This window comes from Arabidopsis lyrata (assembly GCF_000004255.2).
Source record: "Arabidopsis lyrata subsp. lyrata unplaced genomic scaffold ARALYscaffold_8, whole genome shotgun sequence".
NCBI lineage: Eukaryota > Viridiplantae > Streptophyta > Magnoliopsida > Brassicales > Brassicaceae > Arabidopsis > Arabidopsis lyrata.
This window is the reverse complement of record NW_003302548.1, coordinates 20,336,498-20,350,970: the sequence shown is the minus strand read 5'-3', so window position 1 is coordinate 20,350,970 and position 14,473 is coordinate 20,336,498. Positions and strand designations below refer to the sequence as shown.

At 32.8% G+C, this 14,473-nt stretch overlaps 2 protein-coding genes across 2 annotated transcripts; both read right to left on the bottom strand.

The window, feature by feature from the left end:
• Positions 1 to 6,787: 6,787 nt before the first annotated feature.
• Positions 6,788 to 9,370, bottom strand: LOC9300850 (probable zinc transporter 12). The gene is made up of 3 exons (XM_002864728.2): positions 7,544 to 9,370; positions 7,242 to 7,391; positions 6,788 to 7,163 (listed from the first exon to the last, which is right to left on the bottom strand). Exons 1-3 carry the CDS (start codon positions 8,156 to 8,158, stop codon positions 6,858 to 6,860), a joined length of 1,071 nt encoding a protein of 356 aa, XP_002864774.1. The 5' UTR covers positions 8,159 to 9,370; the 3' UTR covers positions 6,788 to 6,857.
• A 546-nt stretch (positions 9,371 to 9,916) lies between these two features.
• LOC9302547 lies at positions 9,917 to 10,445 on the bottom strand. The gene has a single exon (XM_002864727.2). It carries the CDS (start codon positions 10,442 to 10,444, stop codon positions 10,061 to 10,063), a length of 384 nt encoding a protein of 127 aa, XP_002864773.2. The 5' UTR covers position 10,445; the 3' UTR covers positions 9,917 to 10,060.
• Positions 10,446 to 14,473: the final 4,028 nt, after the last annotated feature.

Here is a 14,473-nt window from a genome sequence, read left to right as displayed (position 1 = left end):
TGTCAGCCAAAAATGAACAATATAATTCTCCGGTGGTAGTGGTACATAGTATACTACATATAACCTTTTACTATTACTGTATATTTTTAAAAATCAATATTAACATTGTTTTAACTTCTACTCTTCATTTATGAACTTCCCATGTTTACAAAACGAATTTATATATTTGAAGAAACAAAGTTACACGATATGTTGGTACGATCTGTAAATACTAAATATATAATAAAATATATATATATATATATATTTTTTATAATCATTTTTAAACTACAACCAATAAATTTAAATATGGTTCACCATTTTTGTTTTCTTTTATATATTGCAAGGTATGTTTGCCAAGCTTTCTCCATTTGGAACAAGAACCTGATCTTTAATATGTTCTTTCAAAATTCTTCTTACAAGTTACAAAAGAACACCAAAATCTCGATTGAACTGAGATTGACATCCAGAGATTATGAATCCTAATCTCATCTATCGGTAAGACCAAATTATGTTTGTTCTTAAGAATGTATTACAAAAGACCATCAGTACCCATCTCAACAAAAATGTATTTAATCAACAAACTATTCATAAATCACATTTTCAGATTATTGAATTTGAAACCATGTGAAGTAATAGTCTCTTGATATTATCAAATGCATTATATTTCTTGCTATCTATATGTGTGTATACCAATATATATTACTGTAAAAAAGTCCAGTGTTCTAAAAAGCGGTATAGGCGGTCGCCTAGATCCCGACTAGGCGTTATGCTCTCATGCGACACCTAGATGATCCTCTTGACCGCCTAAAATTTCTTGTTTAATGTATTTTCAATTTCAATTAAGTTTTATTTCTATATATTTAGTTATAAATATTCATATATTGTTTAATATAAATATAAACAAATGTTTTATCTAGTTTTTGTTTATGATTTCATATTTTTCTACTTTTATATAGATATTTTCTATAACTTTTATATATAATATCATATTTATAATATTTTATGTTATAAACGTCTAAACCCCCTAGGCTCCGATTAGGCGTTATAAGCACTAGACACTGAGTCACCGCCCGCTTAACGCATAGCGCTTTCTTGAACATTGTGTAAAACTAATATCATCTAGTATTTTCATCTCAGTTTAAGTAAGTTAGTACAGAGTTTAAAAAAAAGGTAAGTTAGTAAAGAGTTTTAAAAAAAGTAACTTATTAGATATTTCTCCTTCACGCTACGGGAGTAAAGATCATAATTATTGTAGTTGTGAACCGATTATAGATAGTAGGTCCGGGCGTTCGGTTATCGGTTAAATTCATTCGGTTTCGGTTATTTCGATTCTAAAATTTAGTATCCATTCGGGTATTTAAAAATTTCGGTTCAGTTTCGGTTCTTTCGGTTTAAAATTTAGTATCCATTCGGTCATTTTTCTTAGGATATTTTCGGATATTTCAGTTATTTTTGAATATTTTCTGATATTTTTGGATACTTTCGGTTATTTTTGCTTCGTTTCTGTTCGATACATTCGGTTCGACTTATTTGCCCAGATCTAATAGATAGTATTTCAACCTTTTACTATATAATTGAGAAAAGACAATCGTGGCAGGTTCAAATGTTGCCTTAAAATAATAGCCGTACGAAATATAACAAAAAAAAGCTACTTATTAAGCATATAGGAGGATCCATTTGGCTTGTGCCGTATGGTCTACGAAATAAAACATATTCTGTAGTCTTTACCCTGTTTTGGCAAAATTAACAAATGAAAAAAAAAGAAATATGAATTTCGGAAAGTCTCCGCTAAAATAGGAAATTTCGGAAAGTCATCGATGGACTGTACAGTGAGCAATAGTAATAAAACAATTCTTTGGGTTTGAACTTACAACAATGTCGTCATGATTAGTTGATTAACATAATACATGTAGGATTAGTGGGAGTTAATTTATAGAGTTATATTATTTTCAAGGTTTTGTGATTTAATAAAAAAATAATTAGAGAATTTGGTTTATTCAAAAAGTTAGTGAAAATTTTGTTTTAGTAATCTATATATATAATTAAAGAGTTCTCAACATTCATGTCTTCACATTTTACTATTTTTGTAGGCTCTACATATCTTATTTATTAAAATAAAAAACATTAAAATAAATTAATTCACACACTTTAAATTATGAAATCAATAATTTACGAAAAAACCTTGAACATGAAAAAACAAAAAAAAAATTATACAACACAAAATATAAAACTTTTCAATTAAGATTTGAAAAATATAAAATTAGATAATTATCAGTTAGGAACAGTAATGAACGAAAGTGCAAGACACGTGACAAAGCACTGACATACATTGTACGATGATGTCGATGCCAACTTTTTTACACTGTTTATGGCGTGGCCCTTTCGATACTGTTAAAGCAACATTATTGGTTGGTTCTTAACTTTGGGTCTTAGCATTATTTAAAATTAAAATGTTACTTTTTGAAAGCTAAGAAAAGTTACAAAGTACCTTAACAAAAATGTCCTCCAATGGTTAAGAACTAGGAAGCACGGAAGCTTCGTCGAAGGTCCGCTTCCCGCTTCGGAATCTTAGTCGGAATCGGAAGCTTTTGGAAGCTTTTAGAATCTCGTTTCCATAGCGTTTCCAAAAAATTTACTTTAGAAGCTCGTTGGAAGCTTACGATTCCATTTTAGAAGCTTACGTTTCCATTTAAAAAATTTGATAATCAAATATTAATAAGAAACATGAAATTATTTTTTTATAGTATTTTTTACAATTAAAAGAAACCAAAACTAATTTAAAATTTAAATTTTTGCATACTAAGTTTTTTATTTTATTTTTAAAAGATCATGCTTAACAAAATAACCACGACATAAATTATTTATTTGGAAAATGTTGGAATGAATAATTGACTTAAATAAACTTTGAGAAACTTGAATTTGATGATGTGTTATCGATAAAATAGAATTTGAAACTATTTTATTGGATGGAATTAAGAAAATGAGAGTGAAGATAGTGATCTAAAATTTTGACTTTGAACTATTTTATTTTTATGAATTGTAAAAATAAACTATTTGGTTTTTATTTGTAGTTGAAGTATTTAAAATTTATATATTAGATTTACGTGGTTAATTATATGTTTTAATATTATATAATGCTTAATGTTTTATTATATATGTATATATATATATATATATTAATTTTTATATACGCTTCCAACACATACCCACTTCTTAAAATTTCTAAAAAAAATCGCTTCCACGTTTCCAAACGCTTCGCTTCCGCGTACCCGCTTCTGATTCCATGCAACCTAGGTTAAGAACCAATGGGTTCTTAAGAAAAAAAATTCAAATTTTGGCAAAACAATATCTTCCATTACAAGCATTTATACAACCAAACACATACAAGCATTAATACAATGACCTATTGCTAAGCATCCATACACACATTCAATATCATGGGTTTGGAAATTAAGTGTTAAAAGTTACCAAAGTAAGTGAGAAATTCATACATTGTAGTCTATGATAGTGAGTTTGTTTAACCGATAATCCTCACCGCGGCTGCACTCAATCTCACAAGCCAGTTCCTTGGACAGAGAAAGACAACATCAATAATAAAACAAGAATGCAGAAAAATCAAGCAGTGCCATGTCAAAAATGCAGAGAAATCAAGCAGTGCCATTAACATCTTGTCCATTGTATGCTTTCGCCATTTTCCGTGTCCTAGATGTTAAACGTATTGATAGTCTGGGCCGAGAGTGCGATGACCGTGTAGATGGTGCTACTAGATACATGATCCTGGATAAGATAACTGAAAAGCAAAATATTTCATTTAAAACTTCACCAAACAAAACAGCAAAAAAAAACAACCCTTCATCCAAAAAGCAGTGTGCACATAATACACGGTTCATAGTCCATCACCAAGCAAATCAGTCTAAACCACAAGAATTTACCAACAAAAGATCAAGATGCTTTCCCATTATATTGGACTTTCGAGTTTTCCAACATTTAGATTCATAAGACATGAGAAAGTCCTATTCAGTCAACTAGTCGAGATAATTTCCCATAACATCAAAGTTTATATAGTTCCCAGCTCGGCACGTCTAACAATTCATCAAATAACCATTATACTAAAGTTTATCAGCATTACTTTGTAACCATGACATTGCACAATTTGAAGGCATGGTTACAAAATTCTAACTGCAATCTACAAACTAGATTCCAAAATGCATGATCATGGCTTATTCTGAATCACGATTTCAAGTCTGATTTACAAAATTCTTTTTATACAAAGAAAACGAATTACCCTTTTTCCCCAATTCGACGAACCCTAATTTCTCAAATTCGAGGAACCCTAATTTTAAAAACAGAAAATCACATCAATTCACACAATCAGAGAGACATTCCTACCTTTACAAACCGATTGTCACCGATTTCGAATCGAAACTCGAAGATCTGTTGAATTTATCCCCGATTTCGTAAGCCACGATTCGCCAATTTGGTAAGCTATTGACGCCCTCGACGACCAGCGTCGGTGGGGATGATAATCTGTAGCAGGAACGATCGCCGGAGGTAAATAACGTCGGCTGTTCCTCCGATTTGCTTGAAATCGACTTCAGTTTCCATTCATCTTTGAAATCGCGAAAGAAAGAGAGAGAAGAAAGAGAGAAGGGAGAAAATAAATTAAATTTGCTCTGAAACACAGACACGCGATGGTTCTTAACTATTTTTTTGTGTCTTACCTAAGAAACGATATTAGCATTAAAGCTTGTTTGAGATTTAATTATAATCATTTAATAGCTAAGATTTACTTAAGAAAACATTAAGCAACTGCCGTTAATCATGGTCTTAGGAGATTTCGTTCATTAATACTGATATTATGCATTTTGTTATTTTCCTTACAAATATTTTGGATATATTCGTTGTTCTGTTTTTAATTCTGAAATGGTTAAGTTTGCATAATCTTTTTATGTAAGAGAGACGTCCATACAGTTGGATAGAATATTTTCTAAATAATTTAAGCCTAAAGGCCCAGTAAGATACAAGATTATAAATAAGGCCGAAGCCTTTTAAAAGAGATTCCAACTTAAAGAGAAGGTTACGTTTAGCGGCGTTTTCCTTCAGCTTCTGCTTTCCTTAACGGAGAAGTTCACCGGTTAACATTTTCTGCAATTGTTCAGACGTTTTAACTATCTTCGCGATGATTATGTTATGGTGCGTCTTTATTGTCTCATAACTCGTAACCTTTCTTGAGGAAAGTATATTGATGTGTCTTTTTATAGCGCAGCGCAGAATTCGTCTTGGTATATAAACAATCTACTACGATAATTCAAGAGAATGATTCTAGTTCATGGAAAATTTACTTGGAAAACAATTTCTGCATTGGAGGAACAAAATAGATCCATTAAAACTGATTTTTGGTTTTCTTTTCTTTAAGAAGATCAATGGTTTTTAGACTTTAGACATTTTGGACTTTAGATTGTTGCTTATATAAAAAGAAGTTTAGATGGTTGATGAAATGGAAATTTGAAGTGAAAGATGCAATGTACAAAGTGAATGCTATTAAAATTAAAATTACAAGAACCCTACTAGTTTTGTAGCTAGAGAGACTACAAAACTATATGCTCTGGAAATTTCTGTAGTTATGATAATTTACCTGAAGAACAAGAAATGCAACTGTGTTTCTTTCTTTTTAGTTAAAAGTATTTTTACTCTTAAGTTTTGCTTTTTTTAAAAAAAATGTAAAGCATAAATCAAAAGGAAAATGTGCAAAATGAAAACTTACTGATATATATCTATCAATCTCGGCTTTGGACATGTCGAAAAGTAGGAGTGAAATTAGCGGAATTGGTTTCATATTGTGTTTAAGCGGAAGTAGTGACAGGGCAACTCTCCTTTGGCAAGTGACATAGCCAATAGCCAAGAACACAAAAGATACAAATAGCCGAGTCTCCTGCCAATAGAAAGATGCCCTATTACTGCTCCGCTTATAGTAACTTCCTCCTTCATTGTTGGATTTTTGGTTTGCTTATAGAGAAGGTTGGTTGGTTATTTATGGACTCATGGCTTAGTGTATATATATAATTTCTAATAAAAATGGTGACCTTTTTGACATTTGAGTGATTGAAGAAAAAGGGGAAGATGCTTTGATGGGTTATTCCCATGGATATCCATATCCATTTTTTCTTTTTGAAGTATTGCCTTTTGATGATGATGCTTCTCATGTTCTCTCATTATTTTGCTTCATTATGAAGCCACATTCAAGGATGTTTTATTTTTTCCCACCAAGGTTCGAACGCATGTCTCTACTAATGAAGCATTTTACTTTTCATATGTATTATACATCCCAAATTCATGGTTTCATATGCGGCTGAGTACTAAAATGATTTTTCAATTGAAAAACGAAAATAATCTAGACTTTTTCTGGTCTCAAGATAATAAAAATGTAGACTAATGATTATGGAAGTGGAAGAATTGGAATAAAAACTGATAAAATGACATATCCTATTTGAAGGGGTTATTCCATGAATATCCATAATTTGAAAACGGATCGTTTTGACAAGAATGTGATCTCTTGATTTATGCTTTTGTGAAGAGCCAAAGTTGAAAGTCATTTGACTCATTACAAAATCATCAAAGTTTCAACTGCTGCCAAATCTCATATCTTACTCTGTTTTCAGGTTGTGGAGGGGTTTACTTGTCATGAGGCATCCTAGCTTGTTTTTTTTTTTTTTTTTTTTACATTCTCTTTCTCATATAATTTCTTTAAAAGATTGTCATCAAGAACTGATAGCATTCTTGTATGGAATTGACTGGTTTGGCATAGTATCAAAATCCAAATCGAAAAGTTATTTCACTGTTCTAAAAAAAATTCAAAAAAAAAAAAACTAAAACGTTCAAGCCCAAATAGCTAAAAGAGACATCAAACCAGCACCAAGAACAAGAGATACGCTACAAGCTACTTGTATCTTCATACTACTCTGAGCTTTGGGGTTCATAAAAAGTGGAGCTACCAAATCAACAAGCGCCATGTAAATCAAGATTCCAGAAGCTGCAGCGTTAAGAAAACCCGACACTTTTAGGGCCATTGGGCTATTCTCGTTGTAAATCTCCGCCACTCCAATACCAATTCCGATACCTAGTGGTGCTGTGAGTGCAAAGAACATCAGCATAACCCAAATTTTCTTTACTTTAAACTTTGCCTGCACAAAAGTAGAATTTATTTCTCAGTCGACAGCAATCATATGAAAGAAAGAAAAGAAGATTTTAATTAAGATTACCTCAGAGATGCAACCACCAAGGCCAAAACCTTCAAACAATTGATGGAAGGTAATTGCAGCTATGAGAGGCTTTATTGTGCTTACACTTGGAGAAACTCCTAGAGATATTCCTATTATCACTGAGTGAACCACAATCCCCAATTCCAATATCTAAACACCATAAGAAAAATACAGAACATGTGATTAGCAACTAGGTTTGTCTACAATTAGAGCTTTTCGAAAAAGTACTTATAACAAAAAAAAAAAAAAAAAAAAAAAAAAAAAGAGGTTTGGATTTTGGCAACTAGGTTTTTGTGACGTACCTGAGTTACAATCTTCTTCCTCATATCAATGTGATCATCTTGGGGAATAAGAAGAGAGCCATGAGAATGTCCTTGTGAGGCATGAGTATGAGCAGAGCCAGTATGAGCATGTTCCTCCTTATCTCCGCCTGTACTCACCGGCAAAGTCTTACCCTCCTTCTCCAACCGAGATCTATTCAAATACCCTGAAGCAAAGGACTCAATCAACATTGTCAAGATCGATGCAGCCATAGCAATGAGTCCCGTCATCGGAAAATCCCCCCACGGTGGCTCTTCTCCAAGGCACGGACTCGTGAGACTCTCGGTAGCATCGGGAAGAATGTGGACAAAACCGGTGGCTAGGATTACGCCGGCAGCGAATGCCTTCACGAACATGAAGAAGTTGCTCTCCGACTTGAGGCCAAAAATAGGTAAACAAACGCCAAATATTCCGGCGAATAAGATGGAAAAGAAAGCTATGATCTTGTATTTAAGAGCCGATGCTTTCTCCGCAGCAGAGCCACCCTTGGATCCGCCGCATTCGTTTTCTTCCTCTGCCGCTGAGACTAGAAGAGGTAGAATAACCAAGTAGAGAACGAAAGCCGAAACTAGGGTTTTTCGGAATCTACTCATCATCGTTTGCTTTTGACAAAAGTTAGGGTTGTTTTTTTTTCTTCTTCCTTTGTGGCTTTGATTGTGAGTTTGTAACAGTGAACAACTCACGTTTCTTATATATAAGAGATTCTTGTTTCCAGAGGTTTTGGAGATATTGAATTTTGTTTGATAGGTTGTACTTAAGTGTTCATATCCTAAATATATGGAATTGTGTAAATATTTGGGAGTAATGTCGACATGCTTTTATTTAACCAGAAAAAATAATGACGACATGCACGGTAATAATGTTAGTTTTACTTTAATTTTGGAAATTTTGATTTTGAACTTAGAACTGTGGTTTTCGGAGATGACGACATAATTAGTCTAAGTGTGTAGTTTATTAGTTTTTGGAAATTGATCTTATTGCAAAACGGGAAAAAGGGAAAGCAAAAACGAGAGTCTATAATTAGGGGGATGTATTGGATTAGGGATTTTAGAAGACTTAGTTTTTTTGTTTTAAATCACTTATTATTCCATTAGTGATTTTAAAATACTTTCTCACACACCGTGCATTTCCTCATCTATGGTTCTTTGGATATATACAGTAAATAGTTTGTTAAGGAACTACAAACTGTATACACTTTAATTTCTATCTCTCTAACGAGGAAACGAACAAAAGACAATTTTGCAGGAGCAAGCTCGTAAAGCATTGGAGAACGTTATTGGTGGGAAGAAAAATGAGTTCGAGAAGTGGGACAAAAGATCAAGGAAAGAGAAGAATCTGGTGGCGGAAATGGTGCCAATGAAGGAAGAGACTGGTTTGGACGTGGCGGTTGGTTCAACAGTTGCAGTAAATGATGGTTGTGAAAGGTGCAATGATTGGCTTCATTTGTGTTTTGCTTCATTTTTGTAAAACCTGTTGTTGTATGCATTGCGAGGAAAAGAAGAAGGTTTGACTTTTATAAGCTCCAATCATGGGAAGAAAAGCTTGTGATAACTTAGGAGATGTGGAAGAATGAAGGTTTCATTGCTAAAGAGAGCGTTGTGAGGATATAGGTAAGTGACTGAAACACAATTCTTAAAGCTGACTCAAGAAGAAAGACTTGAGTCTTTTGTAACATCAAGTTGAGATTTTGTAATTGAGAATATATATTTATGTGAACAAGAAAGAGTGACTTTGTTTTTAAATTCATCAGTTTTATCAACAATCAAGATGAGATCAAATATGTCTTCCACTTCTTGTTTCTAATGTTGTAAGGTTTGAAAGTAGTCAAACTGATATGGATTGGGAATGGGCAATTTGAGCATGAATTAAGAAAACGTTGCTTCAGGTTTTTGCTTAAACCCTTATTTGGATTATAGCAAAGAGAAACAAACCATGCGGCACTTTTGTTCTTGGCCAATTAGAGTATATTGTCAGTCGTAAGAAATTCGTATATCAATTAAATTCATATTTTCCATCCACGAATTTCAAAGCTTGAATTCACGTGTCATTGAATGTAGCACAACAATTCATCAAATAACTATTAAACGACGAAAGCTTTATTTGTAAAATAACATGACTCCTTTAATATTATTTTGTCACTGGTGTTGTGAAATTTGCGGTAATACAAAAATCGTTGACCTTTTTCTAACTTGGCGTTTCGTTATTGCATTAATCAGCTACAAATTTTGTTTTATCAAATTTTCCAACCCAAAGGCCGAAACTTACAGATAATTACCATATATACCTAAAACGTTTCTAAATAAACATGTAAGTCCTCAAACACATGAATAAGCAACTCACGGTATACAACTCTGTTTTTGCTCTGTTTCTTTAAAATCTCTGTATTTATTTTGGAATCCTTTAGTATAACTATATATATATATACATACATACTTAGATAAAGTATGCTTCAAACAAAATTAAAAAAGAAAAAAAAAAAAACGTTTTTGTTATATGTCTTACAATTTTCTGGAGAAGTAAAAAGGTGCGATCTTGAGAACAAGACCTGGAAAGACATCATCCGGATCATGGATATGCGGGTTTCGCTCCACGATAAACGGGTCGCCGCACTTATCGCCGATGGTGTGGAGTGTCTCTCCTTCTCCGACGACGTAAATCTCCTCACAAGGTTTCGTTGAGAATTGAGACCCTCTAATCGAATTAGAAGCGTTGTTCTCACGAACAGATAACAAAAGTATTAAAGATAATAACACAACAGCAGAACACCAAGCACTCATGTCTGAAGAACCTGCTCTTGAACCTCTCATGCCTTTTAATTTATAAAAACTCTTCGAATTTCTCTCTCTTTCTGAGGATGAATATAAATTAGGTTTATTTGACATGCGTCGCACGAGAGGGTTTTATATGGCAAGAGAGCTGAGGGTGTTTTGGTCTTTTGTGTTGTGTTGGTTGGGTTATTAGAGACTTGGTCTCTTGTGCCTTGTGGTGCAGGTCAACGGTTATGACTCACTAAAGGGAAGATTTTGGCACTTTCTCCAAGTCATATACGTATATCATCCTTATCACTGACTATTTTAAATTTTATTTTTCTCTTTCATGAATTTATTTTTATTTTGTGTGGAATATCTCTATATCAATCTTTTGCTAAAAAATAACTAGATAAAAATGTATGCCATCATCTAAAATTACAAAAAAATATTGGTGTATTTTTTTTTTTACGAAACAGCTTATGACCTGTAGCGTAATTAAATAGTAGTAGCAATTTTCTAAAATAATAAGAAAATACAATAATAGTTAAATTTGGAAAAGTAAAAATAGAGATATGGAAACGTCGATAGGAAATAATTTCATATAAAATTGGCAATAGAAAATAAATAATTTTAATATTAATTTGTGATTATTTTTCTGCCAATTCTTTTTACCAAAAAAGGAAAAAGATATATTAAATATTAAAAACTATAAATATAATAACAAGTGAAAATAATGAATGGTAGAGTCGTACTCGTAGATATGACATGTACTGTTTTTATTATATCAATAAAGTTTTTCTGAGAAAATCTATGAACTTCTCTTTTAGTACTGGTTAAGATATTAAAATATATATATATATATATATATATATATATATATTAATTTTAGATATTTTTTTGAAAGCACTATTAAGTTTTTCAAAATTCACCGAGTTATAATATTTTATATTCCAATATCTTACTTTTTTTTTCACTAAAGATTTTGTTTATTTTAATCCACATCACAAAAGTTACAACCCATTAAAGGCCCAAATGATTACATACATCATTTAAAAGAAAGATAAAATCTTGCTCAATACACGTGTCAAACACACAGATACGTAGATGAAACGTGTTGCAAGAAAATCGTGGAAACTTTCCATCATCCTTTGCCGTCAATTACTCCGATTCCGGTGAACTCAATCGACGCCGGAAAATGGTAAAACATCGATTTTTTGTTGTTTCTCACCGGAAACTGCATAAACAGAGAGAAGGGATACAATAACAGAGATTTCAACCTCATCAACTTATCAAATCACCAAACACTGAAATCCGGCGAAAGCAAGAAAGGAGAAATTAGATTGATCCACAGAAATTCGCTTGATCGAAGCTTCAATTACATGTAGAAACGGCTACAGGCAATCTTCATATGCTGGAAACAAGTCTTCTTTTCATGACTTTGAACGTAATCACCGATGAAGATTTGTTGTAAACCACAGATCTGAAAACCGGTTTGAGAACATCCGAGAGAGAAAGCAGCAAATCCACCCGATCTGGCCGGATCAGATATGGCATAATCCCACTGGAAACAACCGGAGACATAAAACAAAGCAAAACTCAAGGAGCTAGTCGGAGAAGACCACCGTTGATCGAGAAATCGCCGGATTGGCACCACCAAACATAGATCCAGAGAGATTATTAAAAGATAAACTAAACAGACTAAAGAAATCGGCATGAAACCGATTCACGGCGGAAGAAAATAAAAAACCAGCCAAAACCACTTATGGAAGCCGGATTTGCTGGACAAAAGCCGACCATCTCCGCATAAGAAGCCGATGGATGTCGGGCTGAAGCCAGTTGAACTAACTGGACGGCCTTGCCGGAGAATTCCAGACGGCGGGTAAGGAACGGCAGCCAACTCTCTCTCTCTAGAAAATATGGAAGAGAGAAGAGAGAGAGGGCTCAACCCACTTTTTTTTTTTTTTTTTTTTCCAATATCTTACTTAACCAGTAGAAGTATTATAAACTATTTTATAGTTTGGAATTTTAATTTAAATTGTAGTTTTGGTGTATAAGTATTATAACCTATTGGGATATAAAATTGTATAATTCTGAGTGTAGTTTTGAATTGTTTTTCAAAAATCGCCGGAAGCTAATTGGGCAGGGTGGTCTTACTCTTACCTTAGCCGGGGTTCTTTCCTCCGAAGTGAGGTTTCAACATAAGGCAACTAATGGAAAAAAAAATAAAATTAATTATGCTAAATATGTATGCGTGGTTAATCGGATCATTTTTATTTTTTTAAAAAGATATCGTATTATCAAAGGAAAATGGAGAATGAGGTTAAAAGAAACGTAGCCTTCCAAAGTAGCCGCCATTTAAAGACACGTAAGTTATTAGTTCCACAAAAGCCTACGTTCCAACTACCGTTTTTCTAATTACTTAATTAACCTCTGACTTTTAAATTTCTCAAATTACAAAATTCTCAATTCATTCTAAAAACTTAAAAAGTGGTCCAATAGTGTTATCATTTTTGTTTTTTGTCAACGTGTTATCGATTGATTCTATTATTCATATATTTAGGATAAAAAAAATCGAAGAAATTGTCATCGTATCGGTTGTCCTGTCGTGTATATACCAAACCAGTCATAACATTTGATGCAAGTCGATGAGTTTAGAATTTATATAATTGATTGAAATTGTTCAACTAGCTATTTTTGTTTTGTATATTACATTTAAAATTATATTATGAATCATTGAAGATGGGTGAGCAAACCAAGCAGGCTAAACGTTTTGATAAGTTTGAAGAAAGATGTATTTCTCCTATAAGCATCTAATTAAATTTCCACATAGTGATAAATGCGTAGCAAAGTCTTTCATTCCTAATCTCGATTCTATTTCAGCAATAACGTAAGAAGTACGTTACAAAAACCTTACAAAATAAAAAGTGAAAAAGAAACATCTAGCCAAATATATAGGTAGCAGATGGTGTATCTGGTTCATCTAACCGACGAAATGTACTTTAATTATTATTAAAAAAAATATTACGTCTTCTCTTTTTATGATTTTCCTTTTAGTTAGATACTAGATTAGTACATCGTGCTGATGTTATTAAAGGTATATGGCTGAGATTGGACAAATCTGACGACGAAAAAGTAATGGGAATCTTTATCGTTAATGGCGTGCGGAAAATGAGTAAGCGAAAGGAGGACCAACGGTTAAAATGAAATTTGACAAAGTCAGATCGGTCCACATTCTAAAAAAGCAGTCCCAATTATATAGGTTTATATGTTCCATAACGGCCTAAAGTCTTGCTTCTTATTATACGCATCCATTAAGTGTTTCCTATGCACATATTTGAGCACGAAACGTTACAGAAGTAGCAATAATTGTCAACAATATTTTTTTAGATGGTTGTGGTTCCTTTTTTTTTAGAGATTTAGAGAAGTTTATATAGTTTCCAACCATCCTTTATTTTGGATTTCATTACTATACATTTTGGTGTTTCTGAGAGTTGCAAATTTGAATGACACAATCATACAAGTTAGTTTGGATAAATAACAGGAACAATCATACAAGTCAATAATTTTGTTTTTGTTATCACCAAGTTCGGACCAAAGCCTGTATGTCTCGTGGGCCAAATTATTTTGTTGCCAGGACATATTCAACTCTCATGTAATATTGGCTATCCAAGTTTCTTTTTCCCGTTGAACCAATTTCCGCCCTTGGCCCATAATCTTCCTCGATATCCAGAACCAGTCCATTTCTATGCAAGTTCTCGGTAATTGGCTATGCAAGTTCCAAATATAAATTTCGAATATTCAGGAGAAGATTTTAGATATTATAGGATGGTTAATTTGATTAATATAGTTTTACACATGTATTGTCTGTTCTTATGCGTCATTATGAACAATATCTTAGTGTGTTATCTCATGAAGCATGACTGGGTGTTTAAGTTTAAGTGGATACTTGGATAGTGGAGAGAGACTCACTTGAAAACATGTTTTGCATGACCTAAACAAATGGGGGCTTTTGGCCATGTCTTCCGTTTGGTGTTGTCAAGGTGTTTGTGGCACAAACGCAACGTTATAACAATATTTTAGGAAATTAACTATTCAAACTTTTAATATCACAAATTCACACAGCTACTTGATTTTCTATCTTTGTTTGTTACATTTTTCTAT